Consider the following 16208-nt stretch of genomic DNA (forward strand, 5'->3'; position numbering starts at 1 on the left):
TTGGCTTCCCCCAAAAAATATACCTTGGACCACATTAATGGCATATGACTCTGGTAGGGACATTAGAGCCCCTTTGAGGGACAGTTAGTGCCATGACTATCGACTTTGTAATATGATGGTGCTTTATAAATACTGTGTAGTAATAATAATTTATCAGATGATATATATATGATTAGTAACTAATCATTAATATATGATTAGTTACTATTCATATATTATTCATCTGATAAATTTTGCATCATTAGTTGATATAACTTTCTTTTAAACTTACTTTTCTTCTTTTTTCCTGGCTCTCTGTTACTGCTTTTGCATCTAGTCCCATATCCCACATGTTAGCACCCAGGAACACGGGACTCCTATCAGCGAGGGACACTCTCAAGTCCCGCGCTGCTGGCTCTCCCCCCCCCACCAGGAACACCCCTGAAGGGAAATCCCTCTCCTTCCGCAATGCATACGGAGAAGAGGGAGTGCCCCCTTACGCCGGCGGAAGTGTTAACGCCGGCCGCAGTAAATAGGGAAGGGAGCCACAACAAGGAGGCTCAAGAACTGTGGGTTGATGACCCCTGCCAGCCGGGACTAGGCTAGATCGACCATTAACCTCCTGAGCGGTTCATTTCCGTCTGGTTTTATATGTCTAAAAGCGGTACATTGTTTTTCATGAAAATTTATTTCACAGTATAATACAATAGTATAAGAGTATAATAAAGTTTGAAACACAAAATCACATAAAAATAATAAATTAAAAAAATATATATTTTTTTATTTTTACTTCTTTTATTTTTTTTAAAATAAATATTATACTCTATTATATTATACTGTAAAATAAATGTTCATTAAAAACAATGTACTGCTTTTACACATATAAATTCATTGATATTTAATACAATATAAATGGATTTGAATTTCCTGCCCCGAACATAACGTCCCCACACAATGACATCACCAGGAACTCCTGGTGACTCATCAGGTGCAGAGAACGCCGGCCGGCCTGCTCAGAAGGAAGAAAACGCGAAAGACGATGGAGGATGCCGGTGGATCAGGTAAGTGCTTTATTTACCATTGTTTTCCATAGGTTTACCTCCCCCCAGTGTGACTCGCGGTTACCAATTCAAGCATCTTTTTTCTACCCCTAGTCAAATTCAGGGTTACCGCTGGTTTGCCGAGTTTGCTGACCTCTAATAATTTTTGTGTCAGCGGGGGTTGGCGGGGGCAGGAGCAGGAATCGGCTGGCAGGGAAAGCTTTTCTGGAGGCACCCATGCACCTGACTGGAGTATGGGCCGAGGCTGTCTTTTTAAGCACATTTTGGGTGCTTAAAAAGTCAGCTTATACTCGGGTATATACTATAATTCAGGAGCATTTCCTTCCCACAGTTTAATTTAGGTAGAATGTGTATTCATACTTAAAGGAGTCCATGTATAAATTAATATTGTCATAAAACTATATCCATCCAGCAAAGTGTGTCCCTAAATCCTTTATTTAGGAAATTTTTTAAAGGATTTTTCTTTAATGGAAAGATAGACTGAATTCTCCAACTCTATATAGATTACCATGGTCTCAGTGCTATCACTATCAAGAATCACCTCCACCTGCTCCTTATGTCTGAGCTTTATGACCAACTCCATATATGATTCTACCAACTAGACAACACTGGAAAGGCCTACAATTTATTCCAGGTTAAAGAGGGAGACAAAAAGTGAACACTATGAACGTCCAGTCTTTTAGCACTTGATGTCTTTCAAGATTTCCTATGTGTATATCTAGAATATTATTAATATTATTATTAAAAAGGATTTATATAGAGCCAACATATTACGCAGCGCTGTACATTAAATAGGGGTTGCAAATGACAGACTAAAACAGACAGTGATACAGGAGGACAGGACCCTGCTCCGAAGAGCTTACAACCGGTCCAAGGACTGACCCTTGGGGAACACCAACAGGGAGGTGAGTGGGTGAGGAGTTACCACTGAAAGAAACTTGAAAGGAGCGGTCAGACAGATAGGAAGCAAACCAAGAGAGAGCACTGTCACTGATACCAATGGAGTGCATGATTTGTATTAGAAGGTAGGGTGTCAAACAACAAATCAACAGTGTCAAAAGCAGAGGAAAGATCAAGTAGAAGGAGCAGGGAAAAGTTGCCTTGAGACTTAGTTCTGATGAGGTCATTGGCCACTTTAGTAAGGGCTGTTTCAGTGAAATGGGCAGCTCAAAAACCAGAGTGGAGGGGTTCAAGGAGAGAGTTGGTGCTCAGGTAATCGGTGAGTCTTTTGTAGACAAGGTGTTCAAGAAGTTGATCTAGATCAATAGTGGTTAACTTTTCTTTTTTATAGGGGACCTTAAACATAACTCCTAGGACCACCTAAGGGTTACGTAAAAAAAAGATAACTGTAGTGCTACAGAAAGCAGTGAGAGGGAGAGAGAGGTCTGTGTATATTTTTCTAAAGACAGTAGATACACTAATGGAAATGGTCAGAGACCTAGGATGTTATAGGATAAATTCGAGACTTAGGACATGTGCGACTGTTTGAGATCACTGCTTTTACAGGCACACAGCACAACACAGCAAAAAAATGTTTGTTAAAAAATATTTTGTTAGCATTTCTTTTTTTTTACACAAAAATATTTTTTACTTTAAAAAACACACAGATTGCAGGCACTTTGAGGGCCATACAGCATGTATAAATTGGCCACATGAAACCCCTGAGCCGCAGGATTGATACCAGCGATCTAGATGATTTAATACATTTTTCACAAGATTTGAACACACACCAAAGCCACACTGACTATGTATTGCGTTTCTCTGGGAAAAAAACAAAAAACTATGCAATGAACCCCAGAGACATTTGCGTCCTATCAATCTGGCTTCTGCCCATCTGTCTCAAAGCTACACACTGTTTTCTCGGGTTGACCAATTACTTTTGACAATGCATAAAACTAACTTTATCTTTTAGATTTCCATAAATGCTTTCACCTGAAAGTTTGCCATTCCTAAACATTACCTTTCCAATGCTCTAAAAACCTCCCACACAACTTACCCCTGACAAATTCAGACATCACCAAACCATTTTCTACTGTCAATGCTTTGTTGGTTGGAGTCAGAGCCATTCTTTTCCAGACCACCAGTGGGACTAAGCATACTTCTTTGTCCTTTCCTGACTAGAACAACTATTCCATTGTAGAGGGAGAGCTGCTTGCTATCAAATTTTTTTGAAGAGTAGCAATATCTCTTGTGGAATCACTTCATAGGATTACCATCTTCAAAGAACATGAAAACTACCAGTATCTTCAGTATGCCCATCGCCTAAATCCCTGGCAATTCTACTGGTCCTTATTCCTCTTCAAATTAAATTTTTTAATCACCTTCGACCCCCAACTCCGCCATCTCTTGTGTTGATGCTTTATCCTGTTAATTTTCAAGATTCTGAGCCCGTAGTGAGCCATAGTTTATTATGCCAACGACCTGCAACACTGAAAGTTTTCTGCATAAAATGCCCAGATTTAGATACGTTACTACTGAGCCAGGCCTGATTTGCTTAGGAGCATGCAGTGGTTCCTTAATCAAAGTGAAGAGAGAACAAGGCACACAAACCAATAAATGTTTACTGGATTGATTATGCTGTCACCACTTTGCTGTTCATCTAGTTATCATTTTTAACTAGTAGTTGTCCCAGAAATTCACTTGGCCCTTTCCTAACCCAATTTATTAAGTGATGTTATTAAGTGATTAAGGGACGGGAGAAGATGTGATGTTAGGTTCTTTTCTTCAGAGTATTCCAGCATTTTCTATTATTGTATTTTTTTGTCACCAATCTTTTTGTGTGTGCAAATGATTACCCTAGCGGTTCTTGTAGATGGGTTCTTCACCACTTTTTAAATAGTGCTATTTTATATCAAGGGTGGCTTTATGACTTGCTATATAAATGTGTCAAATTTCAATATACTAGGTTTTAGAGGAGGGACAATTTGATATTACCAGTCTAACATAATGAATCAATCTAATCCTATTACAAGAACAAAGTTTAGGTACAACATGTGGAATATTTTTTGTACAATGCATAACAAGTGCGGTAGCGAAGTATGCCATTTAGTTAGAAAAGGATCATATCAAGTATTCATTAGTACTAGTAATTTCTGATACATCATTGTACAGTTGTCACAATACCTGTCGGTTCCAGCAGCGCTCCCCACTAAACCATCCCGCAGTGTCCTGTGCGTGTTTGCCTCATCAAGCTGCCAAGTGCAGCACTCCCTCTCCGTCTCTGCCTCAGTTAGCATGCAGCACTTCCTGGCCTCCAGGCTACTGGCCCATCACCTCTTGCAGGGTGCCCTGGTGAAGACTTGGTGTCACTTAGACACTGTGCCTTGAGTGATCCGGTGCTACCTGCCTGTGGGGATCCCGACAACAGTGCATAACGGATGCTGTAATCAAGTATCCTATTTATATAGGAAAGAGAATCCTACAATGTATTCATTAGTGCTAGTAATTTCTCATGTGTGCAGCAAAGGTAATTTATCATTGTAGTTGGAAACATGAGTATCCTTCCACAGTCTGGTAATGTGTTATTTCGCCAACAGTGTGACAGTAAATAACAAAACCAAATTAGGTGCAAGAGTGAGCCCATAGCACCACCCTACCTCCAGCAACTTGAGGAGTGAACGGGAAAAAAAAATACATAATTTCATGGGGGTGAGGTTCCATTGGTTAAGAACCTGCTGGAAGACGTCCCGATGGTTTTCACTTTTAGTAGTCTTATAAGCTTCCTTAATGGACCTGGACCAAGAAGGTGAAAATTGCTTTTCAAGGTCTTTTTACCATTTTTGCACAGAGGAGGTTACTGAGAAATCTACATTGTCGCTGAGGACTTAATAGAATTTTGATATACTTTTCTGTTGGAGTTGAGTTTGCTTGAGATGTTATCAATGCATCCATTTAGATTTTTTGGATCAATGGAGTAGTTTTAGTAAAAAGTTGAATACCTAAATATAGGAAAATATTCTCCAGGAGCTAGGTCATACACTTTTCCTAGTGGGTAAAAAGATTTAAGGGCACCTAAGAAAAAAATATCTTTTGCAAAAAAGATTTTCCAATGCTGTATATTACCCAGTGCGACAAGTTACATTGAGCGTGATTTGTATAGTAGAATACAATGAAGGTGGCAAAGGGAGACCCAGCAGGAAGTAGTTGTTTTATGTCTGGGGCTTGGAGAAGTTGCAACCCCATCCTCACCCATAATTTGTTTGGGGAGGGCTAGAATCAGTAACAAACTTTGGACAGAATGGAAGCAGCAAATTAATGTTATATGTTTGGTATCCCCATGCCACCCAATCGTTTATGGCGGGTTAGAATATTTAGAGCACACCTGGGTTTTTTGTTGTTCCAAAGAAAATAAATAATTGTATTGTAAATACAAATTGTATTGTATTGTAAATGTAATGGATTTAGTTGCCCATCTATAAAGGAAAAGAAGTAGTAATGCTCACTCTAAGGTATGCTGGTATACCTATGAGATCCTACCTTATAGTAGGAGACAGCACTAAAACAGAGAGTTTTTTGAATAGCTCTAAAGAAAGTTTCAGGACTTGTGATCATACAGATTATGTAATCTGTGATTAAGCTAAGTTAATGCACTTTATCATGTATCTTAATGCTTTTAATATTGTCATTATTACAAATATGTTCTGCTTGTGGTTCCAGGAGCAATAGGAAAATTACGGGAGGCGGGGCATCCTTGATTGCTGCCATTTGTGATTAGCAATTTTGATGAAATGGCTCCTGATAAAAAAACCTTTGCAGAAGGGTGGGAGTACAGAGACAGAATTGTTGTTTTTTTGGGCCTATGAAGCCAGACTCTATCAAACGCCATCTGTGCATCCAATGAAAGGAGCAGCGAAGGCCGCTTCAAGAGTTCCGTACGTCATGAAATATTGATCAGGCGTCTAGTTCCATTTGGAGCCTGTCTATGCTTCACAAACCCTACCTGATCAGGGCTTATTAGAGTAGGGACCATGTCCTGCAGCCTGGACGCCAACATTTTCACATCAGTATTTAAAAGAGATATGGGTCTTTAACTACTACCATTTGTCTGGCCTTGTAGCGGGGTTCTCCAGGGAAGTAACCAGAGGTTATAGCTAGACTGAAGTCCTCATTTAAGTATGGTACTAATTGTAGGTGAAAAGCTTATAGTATTTATTTGGAAAGCTATCAATGCCAGGAGATTTTGCCATTGGGAAGTGATTTTATAGCGTTAGGTATCTCTTGGTAACCCTACATCTAGCACGTTGTTCCCTAAGACGTTTTGCCAAATGTGCACCAGGTTTATTATGATAGACACATTGTTGGGCTTTTAATTTTTTAAGTGATTTTCAAATTCATATAAGAAAAGAGATGTTAGTTGAGTTCTATCTTTTAAAATGGCATTTTGGCATGAGGATTTTTTGTTGTTTTCCTCATTTATTTTGATACGGGTAAGGAGGCCTGCACTCTGCTTCAACCTCTGTTTTTTCTTATAGGAGCATAATTTTATACAAACCCCCCCTAATGAATGTCTTGTGTATACCATAACATTAAGTGATTAGTGTCCTCTAGATCAGTGGTGGCAAAGTATAGGAGTTGAGCTTCTTCAATTTGTTGTGCAAAGTTTGAATGAGCCAGAAGGTAGTTATTGGTTATTAGTTAGTTATTGCGTTTCCAAAGGCAATCTGGTGGTGCAGACGAATCGGAATGCTGTATAGTGAGTTGGAGCATGGTCTAACCATGATATTGTGCCAATAGTAGAAGAGTTGATGTTTTGTATGGATAAATATGGGGGAATTGTTTTGGCTTGCAAACCTGTCACTTTCTTTTTGCAAAATGTGACTCGTGCTCAAAAAGTACATTGGTGTTGGTTGATTGTCCTTTCTTTAAAAGTGAGGAACGCTTTAGGGGGCTACTTAGCCCCCTGGCATTAATAGACAAAATGCATATCCCCATGGTTACAGATCATGATACTTCATAGTGGGTTATTGCTGTGCTAATAAACAAAATGTAAAAGGGCATTCCATTGGTATCAGTAGAGTGAGGGTATAAAACCATCCAGTGAATCCTTAGCTAAAAAAATGACGAAAGATTTTTGAACAGTTGGGCACTGCACATGTTTGTAAGAAAAAGTGAAGACTGGTACTATAAGGTTAGGTGATAATAGGGGAAACAAACAAATGAATAAGTAAAAACACCCTGAGAAAAGATTCAGCTTAGCTTAGGCCGAAACAAGTTTGTGTTTTATACAGAATGTTACCAGTAGACCCCCCCCCCTCCAGCAAGTGACATGGGATTTACCAGCCCACCCCCACAAGGTGACCTGCTGCAAGCCAGGTTGCGGCCCCCAGGCTCTCCCCACCAGTAGGTGACAGGGATCAGATGACTTCAGTGTAGGAATGGCGATCAGGTTGGACACAGTGTGTCAAGGCAGGGTAATTGAACCAGCTGAGGTCAGGGCAGGCTGCAGACAAGGCAAGGTCAGGACAGGCAGCAGACAAGGCAGAGTCAAGGTCAAACTAAGGTCAATTCCAAAGAATCAAGGAAGAGAACTAGCTGGCAGAGAGGCAAGAAAATGCACTGAGGATCCAGAGAAGTTTAAACAGGCCTAGCACCCAATAGAAAGACAGATTCCAGAATCCCTTTCAGATGGCCACGGACTCAGTTTCTCGGCAGGGGATGCCAAGAATTGTGAAATTTTATGGCTTAAGCGATACAGGTGATCCAGGTTGCTGAACAGAGGATCTGTGGGTGGAGTGGTAACACTATGGCAAAATAAGGCATAGATCCATATAAATCCTAGTGTTTAAAAGAGCCACATATAAGGAATGTTACATGTCCACTCTGTTTCTAAAAGCTTGGCTGATATATCTTGGCGTTGTGGTAGATGTTCATTGATAATTTTCCAGTCAATTAGAAGCTTCATACCAGCTTCCATTGAAGACACGGGTTAGTTTCTCCCAAAGTTAGCAATGATTAGTTTAGTGGGGAAACCCCATTTACACCACTTTATTCCATTTATTTTTTTCCTGGCTTGTATGGTTACCTAGGAGAGATCTGCAAAGAATTGGATATTTTTATATAGGTCAGGCAGCTGAAGAGTTTTCTCACTATAAACATTAGCTTCTCTTTATTGTGTGAGAAATCTGCAGTTTTATCTTTGATCCAAAGAAGTTTAGACCTAGATCTTAGTTTTAGTGAGCATCTACAAACTCATTGTGAGCCTGGGAGAATTTCCCAATTTTACCCTCAAGATGTTGAATCCTAACATCCTGATGAGTAACCTCCCTGGCGGTATGAATACTTTTTTCTAACTAAAGAATTTTTAAATGTAAAAACGGTACATTTAAAATACTTAGTATTTCAACTTTCCCTACTGGTCCCGCTTACCAGCCCAACGGTCCCACCCTCCAGCCACACACTCGTGAGCTGTTGCCCAGCCAGCATCTGCTTCCCCTGGCCTTGCATCTCCAACGTTCACATGCCAGGGATGTCAGATGCCGGCTGGGTATCGCCAGGTTACGCAGATGCCGGGCCGGCATTGCCAGGGGAAGAAGTTCCCGGTCAACGCTGGAGGATGCCGCAGGCAACTCTAGAGGATGTCGCTGGAACATGGGAACAAGCTAAGAGTTTTAAACTCCCTGGCAATTTTACCCCGAGTTTGGCTCTGGGTTACAATTTTTCGTATGAAAAATTCACCCTGAGCCACACTCGGGAATACCGCCAGGGAGTTTAATAAACATTTTAAGCTGTTCTAGCATGTCAGACTTATCCTGGTGTAGTAGCATTTCTTTCAGTGTGGGGAGAGATATTACCTATCTATTGCTATCAGATTCTGTGTCAGGGTTGTGTACATGTGTCAAAGCTCCACTTGACAGTAAAGCCCTACCTACAATGTACACTTTTAATTTAGGAGATGTACAGAAAAGTCATAGGCCTTTTGTGCATAAATCCTGTTCCTGTTACATCTTAATCTGTAAATTAATAATTTTTAGTGTTAAGGTTCATAGTGAATAAAAGTACACAGAAGCTTAAGATATACTATGAACAAAATTAATATTTTACGTATGTTTTCTGTGGAGTGCAATAATACCAGAGAAAATGGGGGTGGGGTACACAGATCACAGATTTAAGACAAAATATCTAAAAACAATTAGATCTACTTTTTACATAGCTGCAAATTAAGCTTGGTGTCATCAGAGAAAATAACTGAAATAGTTCTTTAAAAAGCCCTATAATAGAACACACAAAACAAAATGAATAAATCTTATGTCATAATTTATATATAATGCCTCTTGACATCATTCCTGACACTTCCATGACAAATCTGTACCTTTGTATCTACAGTAATGCACTGGAGAACAGAACTGCTGTCCGTATTGTAACATGTGGCCACTGTAGAGAGCCACTGTAGAAAATCCAGCATCCACTGGAAGATAAATAGGGCAGCAATGGGTAAAACATTAGCTGCAGCTTTCACCAAAATACTTACCTCCTCCCTAGCCCTGTCAACTGAAAATATACTATTCCTTTGGTCTTCTGTGGTAAATGATTGTTTCACTTTATTCAACCCAATTCCTGTGATCCCAGGGCATCAAAAATCTTCCTTCTGTAGGTAAGGGACACTGGGCCCACATTACTACTAATGTAATAAATGGGTACATAAACACAGTTTAGTAAAAATCGAGAACTTTATACCATTGGAGGGAGAAACTGAAGAAAAGTAGTGTAAAAGATGTATGTCCTATAAAAACAAATATTAAGGGCTGTTTTATGCCCTTCACGGATATGGACCTTGGTGGGCATCAAGACAATCTTGTGAAGCTAAACCTAAAATGCCGTGTGCATTCAAGGTAATTGTTATATATAAAGTGCAGTATTAATATGTATACCATTGAAGTCTATTTGATTTGACGTTTGATCAGATTTGGGTATTTACATAACAAATAGATTTTTTTTTTGTTTTATATTTTTATGGTTTACTCCTTAATGTTGTTGTATACCTTATCAAATCAACTTTCATCATTAAAATAAAAGTGAAGAAAAAAAGATTGTTAATATTTCAATAAAAGCTGCAGAATACAAAAATGTTAAAAATGACTTTTAAAACTATTTTAACATATTAAAGCTTAAATTGTTTAATGCTTAATTTTTTTGTTTTTTTTTTTGCAGACTAGGAGCTCACGTCACTCCCAAAGCTCCCAACCTGGCCTTGCAGATCAAGCTGCTAAATTGTCTTTTGCTTCAGCTGAATCCCTGGAGACCATGTCAGAAGCTGAATTACCACTAGGGTTCAACAGGATGAACCGTTTCCGGCAAAGCCTGCCACTGTCTCGTTCAACTAGTCAAACCAAACTGCGTTCACCAGGTCTGTCAGCTGGCTAGCATACTTTGCAGATACATATCACTTCCTGGGAGATATGTGGATACTATATATGTTATTTTGGTTGCCTTCAAATGTTCCATTATTCACTTTCTAAAAATATGGATGTTTTGTTGATACAATGGGCCTGATTTAATAAAGCTTTCCGATCCTGGAAAAGATACGCTTTCATCAGTGAACCTGGGTGTTTCAGGACACCTGGAATGTATTTCCTCAGTAATTTGCTATTTGTTAGCAAATGTTTTGAATCCTGGACCAGATCCATTTCAGGTTTGCTGGATCGCCAAAGTTCACCTATCAAATTGTATCCGCTCTAACCCCAAATATCACTTTGTAGAAATGAATAAACAAAATTGTTTACTCATGTGGCCTAAATCCAATCTATCCAGTTCACGTGGCCTTTGGCTAACACTTAGGGCATTTTCAGACTAGCAGTATTTGCAAGTAGTTTTGCTGTTTAAAACCATTTAAAATATTACCATTGAACTGAATTGGTCTGGTATTTAATTTTTTATTTGACAGACAGTAGACAATGGCAACTTTGCCGCATGTTTTTAAGACACTGCTTTCCCACCCCTGCCACCTCTAGAGTTGAATTGAAAGCACTGCTTATACACATGTGTTTAAGTGTTTGCAAGCAGTTTTTACTGTTGGAACTGGAAAAAATTGATATCAGTTTAACCAGGGTGTAAGGATAACCTTTGCCTCTTGAAAAGCAGGCTACATAATTTTCTTGGCAGATGAAGATATTACATAACAGCAATCAAAGGCTTGCAGAGCAGAGACACTTTGACCCCCCCTGGTGGTATTTAATCCCACAGCTGTGCATTGCTGCAGTCATCCTGATAGGACAAGAATCTAGAATAATAATCTCATATTTTATCTAATTTAATAAAGCTCTCCATGGCTGGTGAAGATAGACTATCTAATAGCAAATTATTTTAGGAAATCCATGCCAGGATTGCTGGATCATCAAGTTCTTCCATGATAGTCTATCTTCATCAGTCTTCTAGAGTTTCATAAACCAGGCCCATTATCAAAGCTCAAGTCTGGGACAGCGATATATTTTGTGACATTCTGCGCAAGGCTTCATCAATTGTTGACCAATTATTGACGAAAACATGATTTGCTCTGGACTTGCAATTAGGTGTGATTAAAGGAAAGAAAAAACCTAGCTTGTACGATGTGGAAGAGAGAATGTCAATGTGTAAGCATAAATTTAGATCCCTTCCTTCTCTTACCACTTCCTTATGTCCGCTTTACTGCCCATTCCTTGTAAAGAGTATATATGTAAATCCCAATCTGGCAATAAATGAATCCCTTATTATATGATCCAGTGGTCCTTTATTGAAATCAAGGCACCTCAAACAGAGCACATTGTGCAGTTACACTTAGGAAAAAAAGGGTAAACCTACTGGGATTTAGGAACATCCTATTGCATACTATTTTATCTGATTACACAATTTTAGAAATATACTGTACAATATTCTTTATTGTTACAATTCTTCTAATTAGACATTCCTTTGTAACATAATTGTACTGTTTTATGTATGGGTTTTATAAGTGTTATTCATTTGTAGACTTGTAATATTAAAAATGACTACACATTTTTGCAGGGGGTTCCACTTAAACCCATAGGTAGAGTTTTATATGTATTAGGATATTCAAATGTAAATTTTTACCAGTTGTTATTTAAAGGTTCCATCCAAACTTTATATTTCAATTTTTGATGCTTGTGAGTTAAACTACCTGTAGGCCTTTATGTTTTGAGGAATAATATATTATTAGGGTTCCAAAGTCTTAACTCTCAGTTTATATATTTATATTGCAAGTATCCAGTAGTTACTGTATCTTTTACAGGTCACAAGGAACACCCAAAAAATATATGTAGAACAATGCTGCTGCTGCTGCAGAATCTAAGAAATGTAAGAAACCAAGGGAATAATGCAGCCCACCAAATTCAAACTTTATTTGAAATATGGAATATGACTGGTTGCTATAAATAATTCTATGGACAATAGACTTTTTCCTTATTTTTACTATATCATAAAGTTATCATATTCCAGTTTTTTGTTTTTCTTGATGCAATAAAAATAAGACTCTTCTTCTTTCAGGTGTCTTGTTCCTGCAGTATGGCGATGAGACAAGACGTGTGCACATCACACATGAGATAACCAGCATGGACACTTTGCATGCTCTTATTGTGCATATGTTTCAACAAAAACTCACCATGGGAATGCTAAAATCTCACAACACTGCCATACTTATCAAGGATGAGTCCCGCAATGTCTTCTATGAATTGGAGGATGTCAGGTATGGATTGTGGAAAGACTCTTTACCAGCCTGACTGTGGTTCAAGAAGGGATCAATAGGGGCTGTTCTGAGTCCACTATCAGCCTAAAGGCTTACTGTAAGATTACAATGAGTGAATAACAGACATTAGTTAAGATAAATGAAAGATGGTTGTGCCGTATTTATTTACATCAGACATTGAACCAGAAAAAAAGATACAAGCAATAAATGCATTGAGAAATATAATGAAGTGGGTAGCTTTAGTGGTGACTGTATTTTGTGCACATCAAGTTTGTCTGATTCACAGGGGGCTTCTAAACTGAGCTATATTTTAAATACAGGGTAGGTCTTCGTTGGTCCATTGCATTTTTTGTTAAATTATTCATTCTAATGTGTTTTGTCCCAGGCTACTGATGCCGGAGCTTTGACTACTGCTAACAGTAGCATTTGCAGTTTTGGAATGGCCTAGAAAAAAGTACTAATGTTTAGAGACAGGGATGCATTCTTATCCTCAAAAGAGCAGCCTTTTCCTTTAACACAAAAATGCTTATAGAGCAGACATTAGATTTAGTAAAAACACATTTTAGAAACATTCTATAGATCAAGTACTTGATTTTATATATAAAAATAATCTAAAGGAAAATCTCAATGACCAATTCAGAGAAATGGAAAATGAAAGATGTGCCAAAATGTGATATTTATAGGAAAGATTATAGTTGGGATTTACATATAAATTCAGCTGTGCTTTTAATATTATCATGGGGCAGTTGTGACATAACTGTGCCACCATTACTACCATGTAAAGGTACCTTCATATCCAACTACATTAGACACCACATTTGAAAAAAAAATAATAGACATATTCTGCATATTCTGACACTTAAACAAACCAGTCCCCCAGTGGCAAGTTTTGCAGAATCTGCTTTCAAAATTTCATTGGCTTCAAAATTTCATTGCTATGTCTCAGCAATTTAAAATCATTGAAAGAAACACGCATCAACTGCCATTATTATTATTTTTATTATTAATAATAATAATAATAATAATATTATTAATAAACCAGATTTATATAGCGCCAACATATTACGCAGCGGTGTACGTTAAATAGGGGTTGCAAATGACAGACAGTGATATAGGAGGAGAGGCCCCTGTCCCGAAAAGAGCTTACAATCCAGGAGATGGGGGAATTAACACACAATAGGAGAAGAGATACGTAGTGGTGGGAAGTAGTGACGGTTTCAAGACAGAAGAAGATGGGTAGTTTGAAAAAGTTGGTTTTTGAGTGCTCTTTTAAATGAGCAGGGAGTAGGAGCAAGCCAAATAGGACGAGGACCATTCCAGGAAAGTTGGGGCAGCTCTAGAAAAGTGTTGGAGCTGTGCATGTGATGAGGTTATCAGTGAGGAAGTCAGTTGTAGGTCATCGAAGGAGTGAAGAGAGTGGCTGGGGGAGTATTTTTTTTACCAGGACAGAAAGGTAAGTAGAGCAAGATCTGTGGAGGGATTTTAAGGGCAAAGCACATGAGCATGAATTTGATTCTAAGGTGAAATGGAAGCCAGTGAAGGGAACTGCAAAGAGATGCATCAGAAGAGGAGCGGTGGGAAGGATGGATGAGTCTTGCTCCAGCGCTCAAAATAGACTGTAGAGGAGAAAGTCAGGTTAGTGGAATACCAGAGAGGAGGATGTTACAGTAGTTCAGGCGAGAGATGATAAGAGCGTGTACAGGGGACAGGTAGGGGAGGATTTTGGAGATGTTGCATAGGTGAAAGTGACAGGACCTGGAAATGTTATGAATATGAAGGGTAAATGAGAGGGCTGAATCAAAGGTAACGCCATGACAACGTGCCTGAGGGAAGGGACGAATAACAGTGTTGTTAACAGTTAGGAATATGTCAGGGGGAGATTTGGAATTTGAGGCGGGGAAGGATGATGAGTTCTGTTTTATCCAGGTTGAGTTTCAGGAATCAGTCAGACATCCATGATGTACCATGACAGAAGGTACTGTAAGCCAAAGGAGGATATGAGACTACCGAGAGAGGAGGTGCACAGAGGAAAAATAATTGGTCCAGGGACTGACCCTTGGGGAACACCAACAGGGAGGAGAGTGGGAGAGATTACCATTGAAAGAAACTTGAAAGGAGCGGTCAGACAGATAGCAAACCATGAGAGAGCAGTGTCACTGATACCAATGGAGCACATGATTTGTATTAGAAGGTAGGGTGATCAGCAGTGTCAAAAGCAGAGGAAAGATCAAGGAGAAGGTGGAGGGAAATGTTGCCTTGAGACTTAGCTCTGATGAGGTCATTGGCCACTTTAGTTGGGGCTGTTTCAATGGAATGGGCAGCTCGAAAACCAGACTGGAGAGGGTCAAGGAGAGAGTAATGATGTAATGGTACTGTACACATCTCCAGTTGGAGCCAAATGGGCAGCTCTGGTATCCACAGACAGCCCTGTACTTTATTTTATTCTGTTGCAACCCAGTCAATAGGAGTACTTCAGCATCTCCAAATATTAGGTCTATAGGCACCTACAGCCCAAAAAAGGATGATTTATTATAAATGATGTATATGATGTAGAAATTAATCAGCACCTTGGACATAATTGGACCTATGAAAATATATACCAAATAATGTAATATAATTTATAATAATATAAAGATTTGCAGATTCTGCAAAATGCATCATTGGGATTGGATATATTTTGTTTGTATAAGTGTCAAAAAATGCAGAATATGTCTTTGTTTTTAACGTGAAATAAATTATGATGTTCTTTAAAAATGTTAAAGTCTATTGATATGTAAATACATTTAGCTGGCTATGTATCTGAATGTACTGGATAATGTGCAGTTGAAATTGAAAATACTTAATATGCTAGGGCTCCTGGAAAAAAGTGGTTCTAGAAACCTAAAATTTTAAATACAAAGAAAAAAGGTAACTATACAGACAGACCCAAAGAGTTTTCTATTGAAATGCACCTTGGCAGTAAAGCATTATTTTATAAGAAAAAAATCATCAGTATCCTTTAGTTATAGAATCATCACATAAAAAGATGTCAAAAGATTTAAAGATATGAATCTGATGTCAAAAATTGAAATCAATATCAAAAATCACTTCACAAGTATGTTTGTCATGCCAGTTGGCTGAGACCTGCAGGGGGTGCCGAGTCCAAGCAACAACCTGGTCTTCTCCAGAGCCTCAAGAGGTGAGGATGGTATGCTGCGGGCTGTTGCCAGGTTGCGGCCCCCATGCATGCAGAGGCTGGTGACAGCTGTCAGACAGGAAAAGCGTGGTGCCAGAACAAGAGACAGGAACGTGGTCAGTCAAGCTAGAGGTGGGAGCTGGCAGTACACAGGAGTAGTGAAAAATAGCCTAAAGTCAGGGCAGGCGGCGTTTAGGACTAGTCAAGGTTCAAATTGGGGACGATACACAGGAGAATCTGCAACAGGAGACACAGACAGGAGCAACTGGAAACAGAGCCAAAAGGAATTTTTGTTATGGCAACTTCCATAACATCCTGTGGG

General features: G+C 38.9%; 1 protein-coding gene across 1 annotated transcript in view; it reads left to right on the forward strand.

Annotated features, from left to right (window-relative positions):
- SRCIN1 (SRC kinase signaling inhibitor 1) overlaps nucleotides 1-16208 on the forward strand; it is a 262183-nt gene that overhangs the window by 122431 nt on the left and 123544 nt on the right. Inside the window, exons 4-5 of the mRNA XM_072413697.1 lie at nucleotides 10188-10383; nucleotides 12513-12711. Of these exons, the coding sequence (XP_072269798.1) occupies nucleotides 10188-10383; nucleotides 12513-12711 (395 nt within the window). The remainder of the gene's footprint in view (nucleotides 1-10187; nucleotides 10384-12512; nucleotides 12712-16208) is intronic.

This window comes from Pyxicephalus adspersus, chromosome 6 (genome assembly GCF_032062135.1).
Source record: "Pyxicephalus adspersus chromosome 6, UCB_Pads_2.0, whole genome shotgun sequence".
Classification (NCBI taxonomy): Eukaryota; Metazoa; Chordata; class Amphibia; order Anura; family Pyxicephalidae; genus Pyxicephalus; species Pyxicephalus adspersus.